Genomic DNA, 19,805 nt, shown 5'->3' on the forward strand with positions numbered 1-19,805 from the left:
ACGTGCCTGTGTGATGGGGTGCAGCACACGCAGCACATGCCTGGCAGGCCCTACACACTGTGTGTAAGTCAGGCCGCGGCCACGGCCCGGGACGGCACAGCAGAGTGTGGGCAGGACCCGGGGGGCAGGACCCAGCAGCCTGCGGCACGGCCCTGTGGGGGAGGTGCAGGGTGAGTGGGTGCCCTTCTGGAGCAGTGATGGGGTGCACTCCGTAACACCCTTGTGGGGCTTGGGGCCACGGGGGTGCAGGATGCCCAGCAGGGGAGCCCGAGGTAGCCCTGGTGCCAGGTGGACGGCTGCGGGCCTCCCTGGTACTTCTCCCACTGTGGAAGGACTTTCTTTGGTCACACTGATCCTGACTGGGACAAGGGGTGGTCTCTGCAGCCCTTTGTCCCCTCTTCCCTAAGCCATCGGAGTCACCAGGTTCCACGTACCCCATTCTGTCCATGCTGCGTGCAGAGTTCTCCCCTGAACATTCCAGCCAGAGGGCAGCTGTTCGCTCTCGGAGGGTCACTCTTTTGGAGGAGGTGGCTTGCCCAGCCTCACACAGCCACCTCGGACTCCCTGAGCTCGGGTTCCCTGCCTGGCTCTTGGCACTGTCCCTGAAGTCCACTCCCAGCCCATGCCGGGCAAGGGCTGGCCTCCCTGCCACAGTCAGCCTGATGCCTGTGAAACAGAGACAAGCCGCCCAGTGAAGTCCTGTCCAAATTCCTGAGCCACAGAAACGGAGAAAAATAAGTGGATGATTTTCAGTCACTAAGTTTTGGGATCGTTCATTAAGTCCCAGTAAATCAAGGGAGCGGTGTGACTCCTGGGGCTGTGCTGTGAGCTCTGGGCAGGTGAGGGCGTTGTCCTGAGAGTGACAGCTCAGACAGCCTGATCAAGGACGGCCGGCCAGTCTGCTGGGGCTGGGAGTAGCCACAAGACCATGCCAACATGGCCAGCAGAGCCTGCTCTGGACTGCCCTATGTACCAAGCCTGCTCCAAAGAGCCACGCCCCACAGGGCCGTCAGCATCTCAAGTTTTGTACTATCGTGAGTCATATTTCCATATTAAGAGATTTTTAAATTTCACGTATTAACATTGCTTACATTACTATTAATAAAATATGAGTCCTTGCATGTGCTAAGGGTCAGTTAACATGTAAATTGAGGTTTGGGGCAAAACAAAGCGACGCAAATCCACCCTGAGAATCTTGGGGCTGCACTAGGACTGAGGCTTTGAAGAGCCGCTCCTCTCTCCCCCTCTCTCCCCCTGGGCAGCCTCCTTTGTTCCTCTGTGGGTCTCCAGGGCCCTGCATTCCAAAAAGGATTTCTCAGATGTGTGAGCAGTGTTCCAAGCACCAACACAGATTGTCCCACCTGTCAGGTGTGCAGAACAGCCCCACAGGGGGCTCGGCAGGTGGTGCTGCCCGGATCCTGGCTTGGGATCCTCTACTCCCTCTCCCTAAACACACCGACCTCAAATTGTGAGGATTTGGCTTTAGGTGAAAATCCTCAGGACTGAGGGATTTTGCAAAATATACCTGAACTCTGAGGCTATGGGTCTGATAGGGGAGAATTTGAAATTAAAATTTGAAAACAGAAATGACTGGGAAACATTGCCCTTCTCGTGGGCGTAAAGACGAAACTTCTCAAATCTGAGAAAGCACACGTGAACTCTACCCAGTCGGGCGTCTCCGTCCCAGGCCGCTCCACGGGAGCGAGTGTGGAATGTGGATCATGAACATTTCCACGAGTCACTGCCACAAGGGAGGACGTGAGCCTGGTCGTCATAAGTTGCTCAGCCCCGACACAGTTTATTAAGTCTAATGAAGAGGGCTGGGTCCGGCGGCCCCCAGAGGACCCTGTTTTCTGCAGAGAAGCAGGATGGCAGAAAAAGAACGAGGAAGGAGCAGCCCGAGATGCTGTGCCGGGGGTATTGGCAGCCTGGTGAAATGGCAGCCCTAGAGGTTGTGACCTACGGCCACACCTGTGCCCCAGCCACACACCTGAGACGGACACTGGGGCCATGGGAAGGCCGCAGGGGCCGCTGTTCAAGCAGATGGGAGGGGAAGGAGGACCTAGGATGGAGACATGGCTCCTCGCAGGATGGGGGGCAGCAGCTAGACGCCCACGGGTGAGTCTCCAGGGGAGCAGGATGGACGTCCCAACCCAGGCAGGACCCGGGCAGCCTCTTCATGCCTGTGCTTCTCAGAACGGCAGCTGGGCCCAGTCCTGCATCAACAGATGGTGCCCACTGTCTGGGAAAGGAAGAGCGAAGGGAGGGAGGAGGGAGGGAGGAAAGAGAGAGGGAGGACAGTACCACTCACGGGAGGGATGAGCAGAGCCTGGACACACACTCCAAGAGGCCTGTCCTCAGCAGAGTTGGGAAGCCCCTGCTTTCAACCACTTGCCAGGCTGCGCAGAAACAGGATGGCGTGGACTGGGGTCCTTCCCAGATGCCCAACCGCCAATCGCTTCCAGTCCGGCAGGCCCTGGGACCGAGTGGAGACAGAGGCCCGAGAGGGGGCATCTTTTCTGATGTGGCTTTTGTGAGCTCAGGTTTCTGAGCGCCTTCTAATCTCCAAGTGTGCAGGACTTCAGAGGAAGTGACCACACACAGGCGGAGCTCAGGCACTAAGGAAGGAACGGAGTCAGTAACTAGAGAAAAGTGATTTTTAACAGGCAGTTTCCAGCTCGCTCAGTGAACAGGACGAGGTGGAGAAGTCTTCATGGGAAGAAATGTAAGAGAAACGGGAGGCCCAAGGAAGCAGTGTGGACACCCTGAAATCACACTTCCTTCCCCCGCTCCACCACGGCAGCTGGACACTGGGGAGGACAGCCGCACAGTCAGGAGCTTCCTGGAGGTTGAGGGGGACATGCTGTCCAGGAGGAGCCCGGCCAGATCACCAGGGAGGGCTACAGTCTGGGGATCCAAAGCAAGGCCTGGGTGTTGATTTAAAAGGCACAAAGGGACACAGAAAAAGAATTCTTCAGATCAGAAACAAGAGAAGGAGAGTGAAATCCCTGTTCCCTGATTTAGGAAGGAGGAGGAGCCTGGTCATCACCAAGGAGGAGGCTGCAGACAGAGCTGGTTGGCACAGAAGCATGCCATGCCCAGGCTGCCTCTGGCTGGGTCGCTGGGCAGGCCTGCTGCAGGTGACGGGCAAAGGACAGCCCTGCCAAGTCGTCCCACGGGGCAGAGGGGTTTGCATTTGAGTGTTAACTCACACTCACCTGGGGAAAGTGCCTGGCCAGGAGGTGGAAAACTAGCTGCAGGATTGGACTCCCAGAGCCTCGCTCAGGCAAACATGGAGCCTGACAGTCCAGCCACTGACTACTCACTTTCTCAGGTTTTCATTCACCCGAGGACGAGACTTACAGAGGAGGCTTGAGACGACGTTAAGACCCCGGCCAGGACCGCAAGCAGGCCCCATCCCTGACTGATCTACTTAGTCGTCAGCTATTTGGAGCAAGGCCCGCTCCCCTTCCACGGGAAGGCGTACGTCAGTTCTCCTGTGACTGGGGCTAGGGCGGCGGGGAGTGAGTGGTGGGCCTCCACAGCGGTGCATCTCCGGGGCCTATGAACGCCAAGTTTTGAAAAGGATCACTGCTGATGTGATGAAGCTAAAATCCTGAGATGAGACCACCCTAGATTTGGGTGGGCTCCAAAGTCAAGTGTCCTTATGAGAGAAGGGGAGAAGACAGAGCAGGTGGGGACAGAGACTGGAATGCGGCCCACAGACCGCGTGCGCTGGGAGGAGAAGAGGCTCTCCCCTGGGGCCTTCAGGGGCCTGTGGCTCCGCTGCTGCTTTGACTGAGTGCTGCCTTCCCAGACAGTGACACAGTGAACTTACGATGCTTTTAAGCAAGGTGGTTGTGGCTCTGTGCTGATCAGCCCTAGGCCACTAGAAGGAGAGCCATCAGTCTGCAGGCGAAGTGCTTGCGACTCGGTGTGACCTGAGTTGACAAGGATCCGAGCCTCTAGTTAAAGCGATAGAGCCAGAGGACGGGATTTCAGGGACCTGCCAACCACAGGGAGCACTCTTTGGGGTGGGACAGTAGAATAAGTGGCCCTGCGTGGCTGAGAAGACAGTATTTGCTTTGGCAGAATGAGAGAAACGCGACCGACGTATTGACTAGCGCTCGTGGGACTCTGGTTGAGTCCTGAGAGTGATTGGTAGGCAGAGAGCCTTCGTGGGAGGGAAAAGGGACAGAACCACCATCTGTTGAATACCTAACGTGCCTTTGGACAGGCGCATGGTTTAATCTCTACCCTGGGTGGAGCGAGTATTCCGAGGCTGTGATTCAATCGGCTACATGCGCTCGGGTGGCCAGGAGCAGATCTGACCTCAGCCTTGGTCTCAGTTCCGCCAGGAAGTTCCCCCCACACCATGCTGCCGCTTCACTGATGGTTCTATGACTGTTTCTCAAAGTGAATCACACTTGGGGTAAATTGATATACAGACCCACCCCGATTCTAAATGTACCGCCGTTGAGTTTGAACACACAGACTTACCTGTGACACATCACCAAATCCAGGTTGTGACCCATCTGTCAACCCACGGTGCTATCTCGTGCCTCTGTTCCCCTTTCCCTGCCTGCCTGGTGTTCCCCTGGTGTCCCCTGCTGTCTGTCGCTGGAGAGATCAGCTTGCCTTTTCTAGCAGTTTATGTGATCAGAGCCCTGTAGCATGGCCTTCTCTGTGCTCACGGCCACTTTAGGGTCACCCTGGGGCTGAAGCAGCACTGCACCCTTGACAGCTGCCACAGTGTGCCCAGCCGTTCCCTGGCTGATGGACATCTGGGTTGTCCCAGTTTCTGGGCAATTGTAGATACAGCTGCTATGAACCTCCATGCACAAGTCCTTCTGTGAACAGAGGCCTTCACGTCTCTGACTTTGTGAGATGCTGACAGTTTGTGAAACAGTGGCACCATCTTATCCTCCCACCGGCAAGAAGAGATCATTTCAGCTACTTCATATTCTCGGTCTTCTTAATTTCTAATCATATTTTAGTTCTCTAATTAATATATAATGGCAATTTGTTGTGGCTTTAATTTGGATTTCTCCGATGACTAAGGGCTTTGAGCATATTTTTCACATGGTCGTTTACTATCCACTGAAGAAGGTGTTCAGAAGTTCGTCTATTTTTAAATCGTGTTTTCTTATCAGGTTTTGATATCTGATTTTAAAAAAATCTGGAATGAAAATTTGTTATCAGATATTTACAAATATTTTCTCCAGTCTGAGGGCTGTCTTTTCATTTCAAACTCTGGAAATCCACCCACAAGGGGCCCGTTTGGGTCGGCCTCTGTGTAATGGAGGGGGCCTCATCTGCTCGAGCTCAGAAGCCAGTGCAGTACCCCCTCAGGAGGCTGAGGCAGGAAGATGGCGGGTTCAAGGCCAGCCTGAGCAACAGAGTGAGACACTGTCTCAAAATGAAAACCCAACGGCCTGGGGATGTCGCTCAGTGGGAGGAACAATGAATTACAAAAGCCCCTGCAGCTGGGACGTTTATCCTAGGATTCCAGGAAGGCATTGTGGGGAGAGATGCTCAGCAAGAGCCCTCAGGTCTTCCCTGAAGTGACTGCCGGAAGGCTTAGGGCCCCGTGCCACTGGGACGTCCCCATGAACCAGCGCTTCTGTCCCAGGGCAGGGGACTGTGTGAAGCCATGCGATTGGCAGACTGCTCTCCTGCCCCTCCCCCCCGCCCCACCCCCGCAGGGCACTCACCATTGTCCTTCCCCACCAATGCTCTCAGGAGCTAGTCTCACCAGGGACAGGCGGCTCATCACAAGCATATTCCCAGGGGAATTACTCAAGAATCTATGCCACTGTATTTATCTTTCCACCTCCACGGGCAGCCACATCCTTGGCGAGGGCACGTGGCATGACTCCTGGTCAGTGCATGCCGGAGCAGCCTGCTGGGCCAGGGCTCAGCTCTCCTCAGCTTCATAGGAACTGTAAAAACCGGTGTCCGAGCCCCTGTCACCGGCAGCGACTGGGGGTCCTAAAGCCTCACAGTGCTAGAGTGGCTGTGGTCACTCTTCAGTCTTAGGTATGCTGGTGGCATAAAGTGGTTCTGATTTGTGATTTACTGTTAATCTTTTTTTCCTGTTTTCATCGATTTCCACCTTGATTTTCCCATGGTCAGAGAAGTCTGTGGATCCAGGCATTGCCCAGTACATGATCCATTTTGGTAAATACGCCACACACCTGTGATCAGAACCTGCCCCTGCAGTTGCGGGGCACACACTCTCTCCGTGCCGGCCAGGCCAGTTTCTTTGTTGTTTGTTCAGACTTGCTGTATCTTTCTCGGGTGGGAGCTCACAGTGTGGCCCAGGCTGGGCGGGGGCTCGTGACCCTCCTGCCTCAGCCTCCCGAGGTCCTCACAGGTATTCCCCGCTCCTCTACATTCTTAGTGATTTTTAAAAATACATATTTGACAAAGCTGCAGACTTTGATTTTTTCCTGAGTCTGCTGGTTCTTGCTGTGAATCCTGAGGATGTCATTAGATCACAGATATCTAAAACGATGCTCTTCCATCCCTGTGAAGGGTCCCTCTCTGGTCCAGGGACGCTTGTCCTGCTCTCGGTGCCGCCCCACTGGCTGGCCTTCCGCTGGTGATGGCAGTCGGGGCAGCTTGGGCTTTCCACTGGCCACAGAGTGCCCATCCCACTCTCTCTTCTGTGACCCTGGCACCTCCTCCGACAGGTAGACAGGGCGAGTTTGTGGTCCTCCCCTTGAACCATGTGGACCCTGTGGCGGTGAGCACAGCAGAAGTGCCACTGTGCGACTGCTGAGTCTAGACCACGCACAGCCGATGCCCTGTGGCCCGTTCTTTCGGACGCAGCACTTGGATCAGCAGTGTGCTCTGAGGAAGCCCAGAGTGACCACCATGGAAAGGCCATCCTCGGGATTTGGGCCAACAGCCCTGGTGAGCCATAACACAAACTGCCATCGTCCAGAGAGGCCTCTGTGGTCCCAGCCCCCAGCTCTTGAGGCACCCTCAGCCTAAAGCCACCCTTCAGATTTTCCCATTTGAGGTCTCACACAACCTACAGCAGACACTAGCTGGCCAGTGTGCCTTGTCCAGGGGCCTCATGGTGACTGTGGAGGACGGCTGTTCTGTGTCACTGAACCGTGAAGTCACAACAGGGACTGAAACCCTGCAGCATAAGTTTCCCACTCTCCATGATCTTTGTGTCCCTTTATTTTTGAGGCATAACTCTTATAAATGGTAGGTAGGTTTTTATAAAAAAATGGAGCCAGACAATCTTCCGCTGTTAATTGGAGTATTTAAGTCTATCCAAGTGTAAGGTCATGCCTTATGTGTCTGGGTTTAAATCTACTTCCCATCTTCTCCTTATTCTTTGTCCTGCTCTTTCTGCATTCTTCTCCTCTTTCTCTTTCCTTCTTCGGGTTGATTGTGTTCCACTGTGTGTCTTCCCTGACTAGGGATATGACAGGTTGCACCTGCTGCAAACCTTTCAGCAGTCACACTGGAAATTTCAATGTGCACTCTGGATGTTCACCCACATCTACCGCTTCAGGTGCCTTTCAAGATAACTGTCAGTAACCGACAAGGAAGAAAGGGCTGAGACCTGTATCCAGACACACCTCTGGGCGTGCTCCTGACACACGGAGTTCTCTGGCCTGCAGAGTCAGACACCTATTCAGTTTTGGAAGCGATCATGTTTTCAAAGAAACCATGCGCTTTAAAAAGGCCTCAGGTGGCACAAGCCTTAAAGCAGCTCTGAGCCCTAGACTTCCACAGGCAGGACACGGTCTGCAAAGGCTGCTCTGCCTGCAGGAAGACCTGCCCTCCCACCTACTTCAGCTGGGTCCCTGGAGGATAATGGACCAGGAAGATGGAGCTGTGGTCAAAGAGAATGACGGGCCAAAGTCCCCCAGAGAGCCACATGGGGCTGAACCTAGGAGATGCCCACCAATCACGTGACAGCTGTGTCTCCCACTCCTCTGATAGGATGGGAGATTTCTTAGCAGTTAGAGGTTGGACCATGGGTGCTATGCTCAGGCCTTTGAAGGGGACAAGCAGCAGCCCTACCTGGGAATTGGGCTGTCCCTCTTGGGAGCCAAGGAGTGTCCTGTGAGTGGAGGAGGAACACAGACAGGCTGCCCGGGGGGGGGGGGTGCTATGGCAGAGCAAAGACCACTGTGAATCAGCAAACTCCTTCCCTCCTGTTCCCAGGCCATGGACCTTATTTCCCACCCCCCTTACAAGAAAAAACACGTGGCCTCATGGGGTTCGGAGCTTGGTGGATGGAATAAGCCGAGAAGGGATGTGGCCTTTTGCAGACCTGGCCCATAAAAGCCACCCAGGATAGTCTCTGTGGTCTCCCATCTTGCGATGTGGGTGGGCACAGTGACCTTAGATTCCTTGCTTCAAAACAGTGGCCCACAAGGCAGAGGAGCTCCATGCCTGGCTCTCTTGGGCCCCTGATTTGGAACTTATTAGAGTGAGAAAGAGACAGCCCTTGACTAGGAAGGCTGGCATGAGCCAGGGACACAGAGCGTCTCACCCCAGCCACACAGCTGCTCCACCCTATGGGGCCCGAGAGGGAGGGGATGCTCCAAGTCCCTCCATGCTGATGGGAACATGGTGCTGAATTAAAGGAGCCGTCTGCAAGCTCCATTTGGCAAAGAGCCTCGGCCAGGGAGCGGTGAGCACCTGCCCTACTCCCACTCTCTCCAGCAGGGAGGCCTCTGGAACCCCAGGACACAGGGACCAGCAAGACCCCGGAGGGCTGAGAAGCCTGCAGCAGGTGAATCAGGGACACTCCGCCGCCGCGCACCTGGAGGTGCTCTAGTTGGGCCTTTCCTTCCCCTTTCAGAGACAAGAAGATGCGGGCTCCAGAATCTAGTGGACCGTCACTCTGACCTGGTGTCAGAGCTGCGATCGGGGCTTGGCTCTGCCGCCATTCATGGCAGAAGGGGATGGACAGGCACACACTACTATTTTAGCAGGCGACGAAGCACAGCATTTCTTTAGCCTCATGGTTTTTCTTAAACATTCATGCAGATTTGTCATTCTACACCATCACATCTCCTCCTTGCTTTCAGTGGAAAAGAAAGCTTTGAATCACTTGTCACAGAGCCAGGCGGCCTTCCCAGGAAGACGCGTGTTTATCACACTTGGCGCCCTGCCACTTGGCCCCCGGCACGCTTATCTCCAGTTTGAAAGGTTCCTCACGGAGGCAGAGCTATTTTCGTGTGGGCCTCTGCCCCTCCTGATCCCTTCTCCCACCGTCCTCAGCCCCAGCCCCACCGTCCTCAGCCCCAGCCCCACTGTCCCCACCCCCAGCCCCACCCACTGAATCCAGCCTGCAGGGCAGACCTGCCAGATCCCTACCCACCTGCCCAGTCTGGGCCTGCAGAGCCCCTTCGGGAAGCCTCTGCTGGCCCTTCAAAGGCCACTTGTCCCTTCCCCTGCCCACTCCCACGGTGCCCTAGAGGGTGCTATTTGGACCCACATGCCACACCGCCGTCAGCTGGCTCGTACGTTTGCCTCCTTCTCAAAGGAGGACACACAGAGCCCTCGATGTTGGCGACTGCTCCGGCTCAGGGGCTGGCCCTGTGCTCCCGGCCCCATTCCTCGCGCTGTGCCCTGGCCCCCCCCCCGACCACTTACTGGCTGGGGGAGGGACTGCGGAGGTAGTGGGCCTGCACCGCCCGCACGGAGGCTCCGTCCTCCTCATCTGGGACCACCTGCTCTTCCTCTGGGTCCCCACCAGACGCCATGTCAGCCACCAGCTCCTGCCAGGCAGGGGAAAAGGTGGTTAGAACCAGGTTCCAACCTGGTTGGGGACAGAAATGTCACCTGGTGGAACTGGGAATGGGAAGGTCACTGCCTGCTGATACCAGGGGGTAAAGCCGGCGTGGACAACTCCATCAGGTCTCCAGAGAGTGCCCGGGCCGTGTTCACCGCCACCTGCAGACCTGGTGCTGAAGAAGGGCCAGCTGGGCCCCTTCCACAGGACCAGCCGGGGCAGTGAGGGGAACCGACTCCACCGTGACTGTAGCCACGCAGGCCCAAGGACAGTCAAATCCCCAGACGAGACGTTCTGTTGAATGGTAGGGTGCTCCGCGTGTGCCATGGCGCCAGCCCCCCACACACACACTCACACTCACACACTCACACATATCCACACACACTCACACACACTCTCACACTCACACACCCACACACACTCACACTCACACACACTCTCACACACACTTACACACACACCACACACACACACACCACACACACACACACACACACTCACACTCACACACCCACACACACTCACACACACTCTCACACACACTTACACACCACACTCACACTCACTCACACACCCACACACTCACACTCATACACACACTCACACACTCACACACACTCTCTCACACACACTTACACACCACACTCACACACACACTCACACTCACACTCACACACACACACTCATACATACACACTCACACACACACTCTCACACACACACACACACACACACACACACACACACACGGGCTGGCGCACACACCTGTTGCCTGCTTGGGGAGAGGCGGGACCAGCCTCCACCAGGGAGCCTTCTAAGGCCGCAGGAGTCTGGGCCTTGGCTGAGGGGCCATTCCACAGAGGTGGTCCCAACATGGCGGCTGGTCCCCGACGTGCGGGCAGAGCTGCTGCCCCTTGTTGAGCCAGGTTCTTCAGGGCAAAACCAGGGAGGAGCACTCACCACCAGCCGGCCTGGGTGTCCACACCAAGGGCCGAGGACCCAGACGGAATGTCCAGAAACGGCGTCCAGTGAGAGAGACCAAGCTCTCTCCCCGCTTAGGCGACTTCTCTGAGGAGCAAGACAGCTGTTAGGAGGAAACCTTAGCCACCCTCTAAATTTAGCCTCTGGCCCGACTGGCAGGTCTCTGTGAGGAAGGAATGCAGGCTGGGGCCAGTCCCCAGAAGAGGCCTGCTTAACCCTTTCCCTCCCGGTGAGCCTCAGACAGTGGCCTTCAGCTGTGGAGTGGGAGGACCCTCACTGTGGACAGAGAGGCCTCGGGAGGCAGCCTCCTCTAGGCCCTCTCCCGGCCTCCTGCCTGGGCCTGTCCATTCGGAGTCCTTCCCCAGACGGTCGGAATCATCAGACCTAGAAGAGCCTTAGTTCAGCCCCCGGCATCTGAGAGAGCGGCAGGTAGGTAGGGGAGCAGCACACTGCGGCTGAGGGCCATTGCCGGTGGCGGGGACGGCTGCCTTCCACAGAGGTGGCAGCTGTGCTCCTCCACACCCAATGATAAAAATCGCGTGGGCTTCATAAACGTCAAATGAGCTCATAACCACCTTCTACCCATCACTAGGATCAGAGCCCAGAGCCCAGGGTTCTCCCCCTTCCCCACACATCATCCGTCCATCCGTCCATCTATTTTTCTGTCCGTTTAGACACTCACTAGTTTCCTGCTGTGAATCAGGCATGGCACTCGGCCACAGTCAGCGAGGCACACAGCTTGAAGCGGCCGTTCTTCCTCTCTGGATGGAATAGCACCACTAGAAACTGGCCACATGAGTGAGTGAGCTCACGGTTTATTAGGAGGAGTGAACCACAGACCCCAAATAACTCAGCACAAGGCAGAGGGCAGCTGGGCCCCAGAAGAGACCCAGAGTTAGGCGAGTTCGAAGGCCGGGGAAGGCAGCAAGGGGTCCTAGGAGAAGGGGCGCCCCACGAGCTGGCTTTTTAAGACCGTGACGTCACCACAGCTGACGGGTAGGGGAGGAAGGACACAGGGACGTGTGGATAGAGTTCTGTCCCAGGAAGTCCGAGTTCTGGGTGGGATGTCTTACTTGCTCAAAGCAAAGTAATATAGTCTGGAAGACGATGTTTAGGAGAACAAAGGCTAGAACAACTTAAGAGCCAACGAAAGAGCCGGGTTCACTTGGTAGGTTCTGCAGTCAGTGAGAGGACCTGAGCAGAGAAGTGACCATCTAAGGACAACTTGGCAATGGTGTTGTGAAATATTTGGTCTGAAAAATTATTACTTACAATAAGAAAATTCGGTAAGGTGACCAAGTAAATTTTATTTTATTATTTTTTAAAATGATTTTTTGAATTTTTAAAATTTTTTAGTTGTTGATGTACTTTTATTATTTATTTATTTATATGTGGTGCTGAGAATCAACCCAGTGCCTCACACATGCTAGGCAAGTGCTCTGCCACTGAGCCACAATCTCAGCCCCCCAAGTAAATTTTAATAAATCAAATAAATTTTGTGTGTCAATCAAACCTACTAGCCATAAAGGATTAATAAAATAATGTATGTAGGAAATTCTGAATTCATAATACAAACAAATATCAGCAAAAGAATCTGCAATACTTATCACTCCCAAAAGACATTTTCCTTAATACACAAAGAGCTTCTAGAAATCAACAACATAACAGATATAGGGGGAAATGGACTACCCAGATTCAGAAAAGGAAATTTCATACAGCAGAATTTTATGACCCATTAAACAGAAGTTGATGATGCTACATGTACTGCTACAGAAAACTCTAAGGTATTTTGTTAAGTAAAAAATAAAAAAGCAAACCTCACTGCAGAATAGAGGATGTGACACACCATCGTTTGTGCACATTTTATCACATATCTGTGGAAGAACCTGTGCCACTGGATGCTCCTACACAGTTGCCCCTGCTCCCAGCCATCATCCCAGCAAGTGACCAGCATCTCAACTTGCTTGTAACCGAGGGGATTTCCAGGACAGTCCCAGGGGTCACTTATCTCCAAGGTCATCTATCTGCTACTTTCCAGACTAGATTATGCGCTGAGGGAAGGGACTCCCTGTCTGCTTCCTGGCTGTCCTGGGCACAGGAGGGAAGCCCAGGGACGGTCACACTGGATCTTGAAGTATTTCAGCCAGTGCAGGTTTCCCCTCTTCACCAGATCAGAATCCTGTCTCGAGACCATCCCCCTTTTATGGCCAGGCAACAGCTTTGTGTCAGTTATAAAAGAGGCCACACCTTAGAGAAGGCCAGGACTTTGGACACCTGCTCAACAGGGAGACTGCAGGGTAGGTGACTGGCTCCGAAGAGGGGAGGGCAGAATGCTGGGTCCCTTGGGCAGAGAGGTACAGCATGGCCCAACCCACCGGTGAGCTCACCTGCCCATCCAGCTGAGGGCGTGGCATGGGGCCAGGCCGGGTAGAGGTGGGCAGGAGGAGGGAGAAGAGTAGAGACCTCGGGCTGGGCCAGGCCAAGGCTGCTGTTCCTGAACTGGTCAGCCGGACTCGTTTGGTGCTCCCAGGGCCCCGCCGGGTCTGGGCAGAGCAGGAGCAAGACCATGGTGGGAAAGATGCGGCCCACACTGTTGACACTCTGTGCCGGTGAGTGGCCCTGACCAGTGCCCAGGGGCGGGTGAGACAGGGACTGAGGGCTGAGGGACAGGCTTTCCCAGAGCTCCCCAGGAAGGGCTCCTGCAGCACCATGCGCTCCACTGGGCAGAACTACCCGTTCCGTGTTTGGGTAGCATTTCCAGGCCAGTGCCTGGTCAGAGTGGTTCTCGTCTGCATATGAGCAAGTAAAATCCCAGCCCATTGCTGGAGTCAGTCCACCTTTTACTATGTCCAAAGTAGATCTTAGTTCAGACACAAGATCTGACCACGGGGACAGAGTCTTTGAAACCAGGGTCGTCCTGGAAAATCCAGGATGTGAATCTAGACACACTCACAACCTCGCATTTTAAATGCTGCCTTAAAACCAGAGAAAGGCACAATGGTAGGAGTGTTCACCTCCATCACCGAGGGAAACTGAGGCAGGGGGGTGACTTTATTCAACCAACATCATGATCAGTGCATAACCAACTAGAGGGCCCTTCCCAGAGGTCAAAGCTCTGCAGCTCCTGGTGCTCTGGGCATGGAAAACTCTAAGGGGACACCCCCGATGGAAATCAGACGCTTATGGGTCAGTGGTCGTATCCAAATCAAGTGCTGAGCAGTGAAGTCATGGGGAGAGTCCCACAGAGCAGGCGAGAGTTGGAAGGAGGGCGTGGCATCTGGCACCGCTGCTAGGAAGGAAGCCGATGGAGAGAGGAAGCTGAGAGGTGGGAGATTTTAGGGATACTTCAGATCAATGTGCTTGATCATCACCCTGCAATTCAGGAACGTCGTGGGCTCCCGGGACCCGGTGATAATGGGGACAAGTGGCGGCCATACCAGGACCACCTGGGCTACCACAGGCCTCCGCTCCCTCCCTGCCCTGTCTCTCAAAAGCCAGCCTGGGGGCCTTTGAGCAGAGGGCCAGCTGGTGCTGGGGAGGGCTGGGTCACGGGAAAGATGAGCTGGCTCGAGCTCAGCCAGGATGGCCTGGTTGGCTCCTTCCTCAGCAATGGACTCTCTAGTGAGCACATCACTGTGGGGGCGCCCTAGGCCCGGGAGCCTTCAGTTCCAGACGGGAGGATGCTTCCAGGCTCCAGGGAGGGGGCGGAAAGAGAATGACCATCCTCTCCTAGTCGGGCCTAGTTCTCTGTCTCCTGGGCCAGGACTGTCCCCTGGGGAGTTCCGCACCCTGCCCCAGGCAAGTCCCCACCTCTGTGGTCTGGTGGCCACCCATGCATGTGAGAAGCCAGACCCCTGCTCTCCCTGGGAACCAGAAGGGGCATTAACTGAATTGCCAGGAGCGGGACATTTCATCTCTTCCCGGGGAGGCACTACCTGGTGAACTCACCAGCAGAACCAGTTCTGGGCATGTTCTCCCACATCCTCATAAAGTGCATTCTGCCCTCACCCCCCTCAATCCTCCCTCCCAGCCAGAAACACGAGCCCGCCCCTCTCCTCTCCCCACCCCTACTCTAGGGGAAGGGGCGGAGGAAGCGGCACTCTGGCCAATTCAGGACAAACTTCCCCTTGTACACAGGGGTGGTCCGGGAAGGAGCAGGACGGGGAGGGCTTCCTGGAGGAGGCGGAGCTCAAGCTGGGCCCTCGAGGACCTGGGCCTGTTTCCCTTCTTCCTTCCTGCACTGGCTGTGCCCACAAATGACTCTGCTGGTGGCTGGTGAGACAGGCCCTGGCTCAGTGGACCTCTGGCAGCAGAAGGTGTCACGTCGTCTGTGTACAGGTGGCTCCAGCAGACTCCCTGGGAATATTTAGACGCCAACTCGGGTCGGGTCCGTCTCCAAGCAGAGTGGGTGGGATGCTCCTGCCCTCCACCTCGGCACCCCGCTGCCACCAGGTCTTGGGGACCCACCCAGCCCCTCCTCCTCAGCCGAGGAGCTGACTGAGGCTCTGGTGACCGTTCATCTCAGGTCTGATCTGGCCCACGCCTGCAAGAAATGGAGTTGGAGGTCACTGTGGATGAGCCCCATGTTGTCGCCCAAAAAGGCACTCTGAGCCTGACCCTCCCCAACTTGCTAGGAAAAGGCGCCAATCTGTGCACAAAATCGAGGCTCTTTCACTCTGGGAAATGTCTCATGGGGCCACCAGACTCCAGGTCTCAGGGGTCCACCAGACTCCAGGTCTCACAGGGCCACCAGACTCCAGGTCTCACAGGGCCACCAGACTCCAGGTCTCAGGGGTCCACCAGACTCCAGGTCTCACAAGGCCACCAGACTCCAGGTCTCACGGGGCCACCAGACTCCAGGTCTCACAAGGCCACCAGACTCCAGGTCTCAGGGGTCCACCAGACTCCAGGTCTCAGGGGTCTACCAGACTCCAGGTCTCACAGGGCCACCAGACTCCAGGTCTCAGGGGTCCACCAGACTCCAGGTCTCAGGGGGCTACCAGACTCCAGGTCTCACAGGGCCACCAGACTCCAGGTCTCAGGGGTCCACCAGACTCCAGGTCTCAGGGGTCCACCAGACTCCAGGTCTCACAGGGCCACCAGACTCCAGGTCTCACAGGGCCACCAGACTCCAGGTGTCAGGGGTCCACCAGACTCCAGGTCTCACAGGGCCACCAGACTCCAGGTCTCAGGGGTCCACCAGACTCCAGGTCTCAGGGGGCCACCAGACTCCAGGTCTCAGGGGTCCACCAGACTCCAGGTCTCACAGGGCCACCAGACTCCAGGTCTCAGGGGTCCACCAGACTCCAGGTCTCAGGGGGCTACCAGACTCCAGGTCTCACAGGGCCACCAGACTCCAGGTCTCAGGGGTCCACCAGACTCCAGGTCTCAGGGAGCCACCAGACTCCAGGTCTCAGGGGTCCACCAGACTCCAGGTCTCACAGGGCCACCAGACTCCAGGTGTCAGGGGTCCACCAGACTCCAGGTCTCACAGGGCCACCAGACTCCAGGTCTCAGGGGTCCACCAGACTCCAGGTCTCAGGGGGTCACCAGACTCCAGGTCTCAGGGGTCCACCAGACTCCAGGTCTCACAGGGCCACCAGACTCCAGGTCTCAGGGGTCCACCAGACTCCAGGTCTCACAGGGCCACCAGACTCCAGGTCTCAGGGGTCCACCAGACTCCAGGTCTCACAGGGCCACCAGACTCCAGGTCTCAGGGGTCCACCAGACTCCAGGTCTCAGGGGTCCACCAGACTCCACGTCTCACAGGGCCACCAGACTCCAGGTCTCAAGGGGCCATCAGACTCCAGGTGCCAGGGGGCCACCAGACTCCAGGTCTCAGGGGGCCACCAGACTCCAGGTCTCAGGGGTCCACCAGACTCCAGGTCTCAGGGGTCCACCAGACTCCAGGTCTCAGGGGTCCACCAGACTCCAGGTCTCAGGGGTCCACCAGACTCCAGGTCTCAGGGGTCCACCAGACTCCAGATCTCAGGGGTCCACCAGACTCCAGGTGCCAGGGGTCCACCAGACTCCAGGTCTCACAGGGCCACCAGACTCCAGGTCTCAAGGGGCCATCAGACTCCAGGTGCCAGGGGGCCACCAGACTCCAGGTCTCAGGGGGCCACCAGACTCCACGTCTCAGGGGTCCACCAGACTCCAGGTCTCAGGGGTCCACCAGACTCCAGGTCTCAGGGGGCCACCAGACTCCAGGTCTCAGGGGGCCACCAGACTCCAGGTCTCAGGTGGCCACCAGACTCCAGGTCTCAGGGGTCCACCAGACTCCAGGTCTCACAGGGCCACCAGACTCCAGGTCTCACAGGGCCACCAGACTCCAGGTCTCACAGGGCCACCAGACTCCAGGTCTCAGGGGGCCATCAGACTCCAGGTGCCAGGGGGCCACCAGACTCCAGGTCTCACGGGGCCACCAGACTCCAGGTCTCACAGGGCCACCAGACTCCAGGTCTCACAGGGCCACCAGACTCCAGGTCTCACAGGGCCACCAGACTCCAGGTCTCACAAGGCCACCAGACTCCATGCCAAAGGATCTGATATGATAAGGTAGGACTGAGAGACGTGCATAAGGAACACGCGGGGGAGGCTCTGGGAGGCCACTGATCAGCTCTGTCCAGGGCCCGTGAAGACTGTGAAGACCTGACCCCCCCCGCCCCCCCCCCCCACGACCCGCCTTCCGACAACTATAGGAAGCTTCCTTGTCTTCCCAAGTTGATTAGGAAAGTTTAGGGAAGTACTGCTTTACACAGACAAACGGAGGAATCCATCACTGCGAAGTGTACCCGATGAGAAAAGAAGGCCTTGTCTCCTTCCCCGTAAACCTCAGTAATCCCATGGGGCTTACCCGGCTGGGTCTTCAAGGAGAGTGGAGTCCAAGCTGCTGACGTTCTGAGGCTGATCAGCCTCCTTCCTGGGCCTCAGTGAGAGGCACGATCCCCAGAAGGACAGGTTTCCTGAATGTGCTGCCCCCCAGGCCCACGCTGAAGCGCCGCGTCCGATTGGCTGGCTGGCTTGGGGCGCTCCCTCAGGCATGTCTGAGCCCAGCGTCACCCACGGTCGGCGCTCTGTGCAGTGGCCTGGCCCAGGTTAGGCAGTCCGCGGGGCTCTTCTCAGATGAGCTAGAGTGTCCTGTGCCCAGTGAATCTCAGTCCCCAAAGGTGGCGTTTGGGCCAGAGTCAGGGGTGTCCACAGCAGGTGCAATGGCAAGGGAGGCAACCTGCCCTCCATCCACGCCACGGCCCTGTGTCCTGTGCCACTCCAGACCCTGGCTCCCCAGGGACTGGGCACCAGCTGCTGGCACCTGGGCACTAGGCAGAAGCCAGCACTCACAGACGCGGCCCTCTGTCCGTCAGAGTGCACTCAGGGGTTGATGGTCCCAGTCCGTCCCCAGCTAGTCCAGGCCCAGTCCTGAAGGGCAGAGGATGTGGGGATGGTCAGTCTAACAGGGGCATGTGTTCAAGTGGGCAGGAGTGGCCATTTAGGGACTGGCTGTTAACTCTGGTCACCCATCGGAATCACCTGGGGAGTAAAAATACAGAGGCCAGCCTCCCTAACCCTCTGCGTCCAGATCCAGAGGGAGGTCGGGACTTCTCTCTGACCTTCTAGAAGTTGCCCACGTGGCTCTGGTGTGTGCTCTGGGTTCAGAGCTGCACTCTGGAGCCTGAGGAGAAGTGATCAGTTGCTCTCTAAGCTCGGTCTTCCTCGTTCTACCACCTCCCCGAGTGTCTGCCCAGCCTCTGGTTGGTGCCTCCTCTCAGGAGCCCAGCCGTGCGCATGGTTGCCTGGAGATCTCCTTACGGTGCAGGCTGCTGCAGGAGGCCCAGGCTAGGCTCTGGGGTCTGCCTTTCTAACAAGCTCCTGGTGGCGCAGCTGTGGCAGGACCATGGCTGAGGGGCAAGGCTCGGGGGAAGGAGCTGTTCCTGTGTGCGGGTGTGATCACACCGTGCCTTGGCCCCGGGACTGCAGCCCAGGGCTCTTGGTGACCCAGCCACACCGCTCGCTGTGAGGTGGGCGGCAGGCCTGTAGGGCTGTCGTCTCCTCCTCCTCCCTGCGGTGCTCCTTCACGGCTCCTCTGCAGCCTCCTTGGCCTTGCCAGGGTCAGAGCTCCTCGCGCTCAGACCCGACCCTTCCAGCTTCACTCTGCGTCCACATCTTCCCCACGCTCTCCTTGGCACCCGGCGCAGCTGGCTCGCAGATGCCGGCCTTCAGGCGCCACCTCTCTCCTGGCCAACCCGGAGTCCCAAGTCACTTCAGACTCAAAACAAAACAAACTCATGGCCTCGGCCCCCTAACCGGGTCCTTCCCAGTGACCTCGGTCCTTAGGTGTCACCCAACCCATCCAGGATCAGGGGGCAGAGACCTAAGAGTCACCTGCTATGTTCACTATTGCTCAGAGGGAAAAAAAAGAATTAAAACCATTTTCTGCTCCTATGTACAAAACACCCCAAATGTAGTGGCTGAAAACCATGCAAATCACTTATTTTTCTCACAAATCTACAATTGGGATGGGGCTTGGCAGTTTCAGCCGGGATGACTTCCCTGAGTTTGGAAAATCCCCTTCCAAGATGGGCACTGGGCGGCTGGCAAGCTGGTGCTGACTCCGTTCCCCACGGGGGGTCTCCACAGGGAACTGGCTTTCTCGGGGCTGTGGCTGGAGTCCAAGAGCAAACTACCCAAGAGGCAGGAAGTGGGAGGCCTAGGCCCAGAACCGGACCGCCCTACCCTGTGAACACAGCCTGGGGTCAGTCTCAGACCCCAAGTCAAGAGAGGGGGCTTACCCCTGCCTCTAGAGGGTAGGAGTCTCAAAGAGTCTTGGGACTAGCTTTTGAAACGGCCTGGCCACTCACGGCCCCTGTCTCTCAGTCCTGGTTCCAGATGCCCACTGTGCCTGACGATGTTCGCTCTCAGGGTCTCTGTTCATTTCCTCTGTTTCTTCTCCTGTTGTTGCCGATGACTCTTAGGCTTGGACCCAGTCCACATTTGTGGAGTCGTGGTGTGACCTTGGAGTCCCTTTGTAGGGGGGTTTGGGGGTGGCAGTGTG

The 19,805-nt window shown here is 56.7% G+C and overlaps 1 protein-coding gene across 1 annotated transcript in view; it reads right to left on the reverse strand.

Annotated features, from left to right (window-relative positions):
• Styxl2 (serine/threonine/tyrosine interacting like 2) overlaps positions 1-10,839 on the reverse strand; it is a 28,806-nt gene extending 17,967 nt beyond the window's left edge. The window contains exons 1-2 of the mRNA XM_076831993.2: positions 10,733-10,839; positions 9,634-9,758 (exon numbers count right to left, since the gene is read on the reverse strand). Of these exons, the coding sequence (XP_076688108.2) occupies positions 9,634-9,743 (110 nt within the window). The 5' untranslated portion in view covers positions 9,744-9,758; positions 10,733-10,839. The remainder of the gene's footprint in view (positions 1-9,633; positions 9,759-10,732) is intronic.
• Between the last annotated feature and the right edge of the window lie 8,966 nt (positions 10,840-19,805).

This window comes from Callospermophilus lateralis, chromosome 13 (genome assembly GCF_048772815.1).
Source record: "Callospermophilus lateralis isolate mCalLat2 chromosome 13, mCalLat2.hap1, whole genome shotgun sequence".
In the NCBI taxonomy this organism is placed as follows: domain Eukaryota; kingdom Metazoa; phylum Chordata; class Mammalia; order Rodentia; family Sciuridae; genus Callospermophilus; species Callospermophilus lateralis.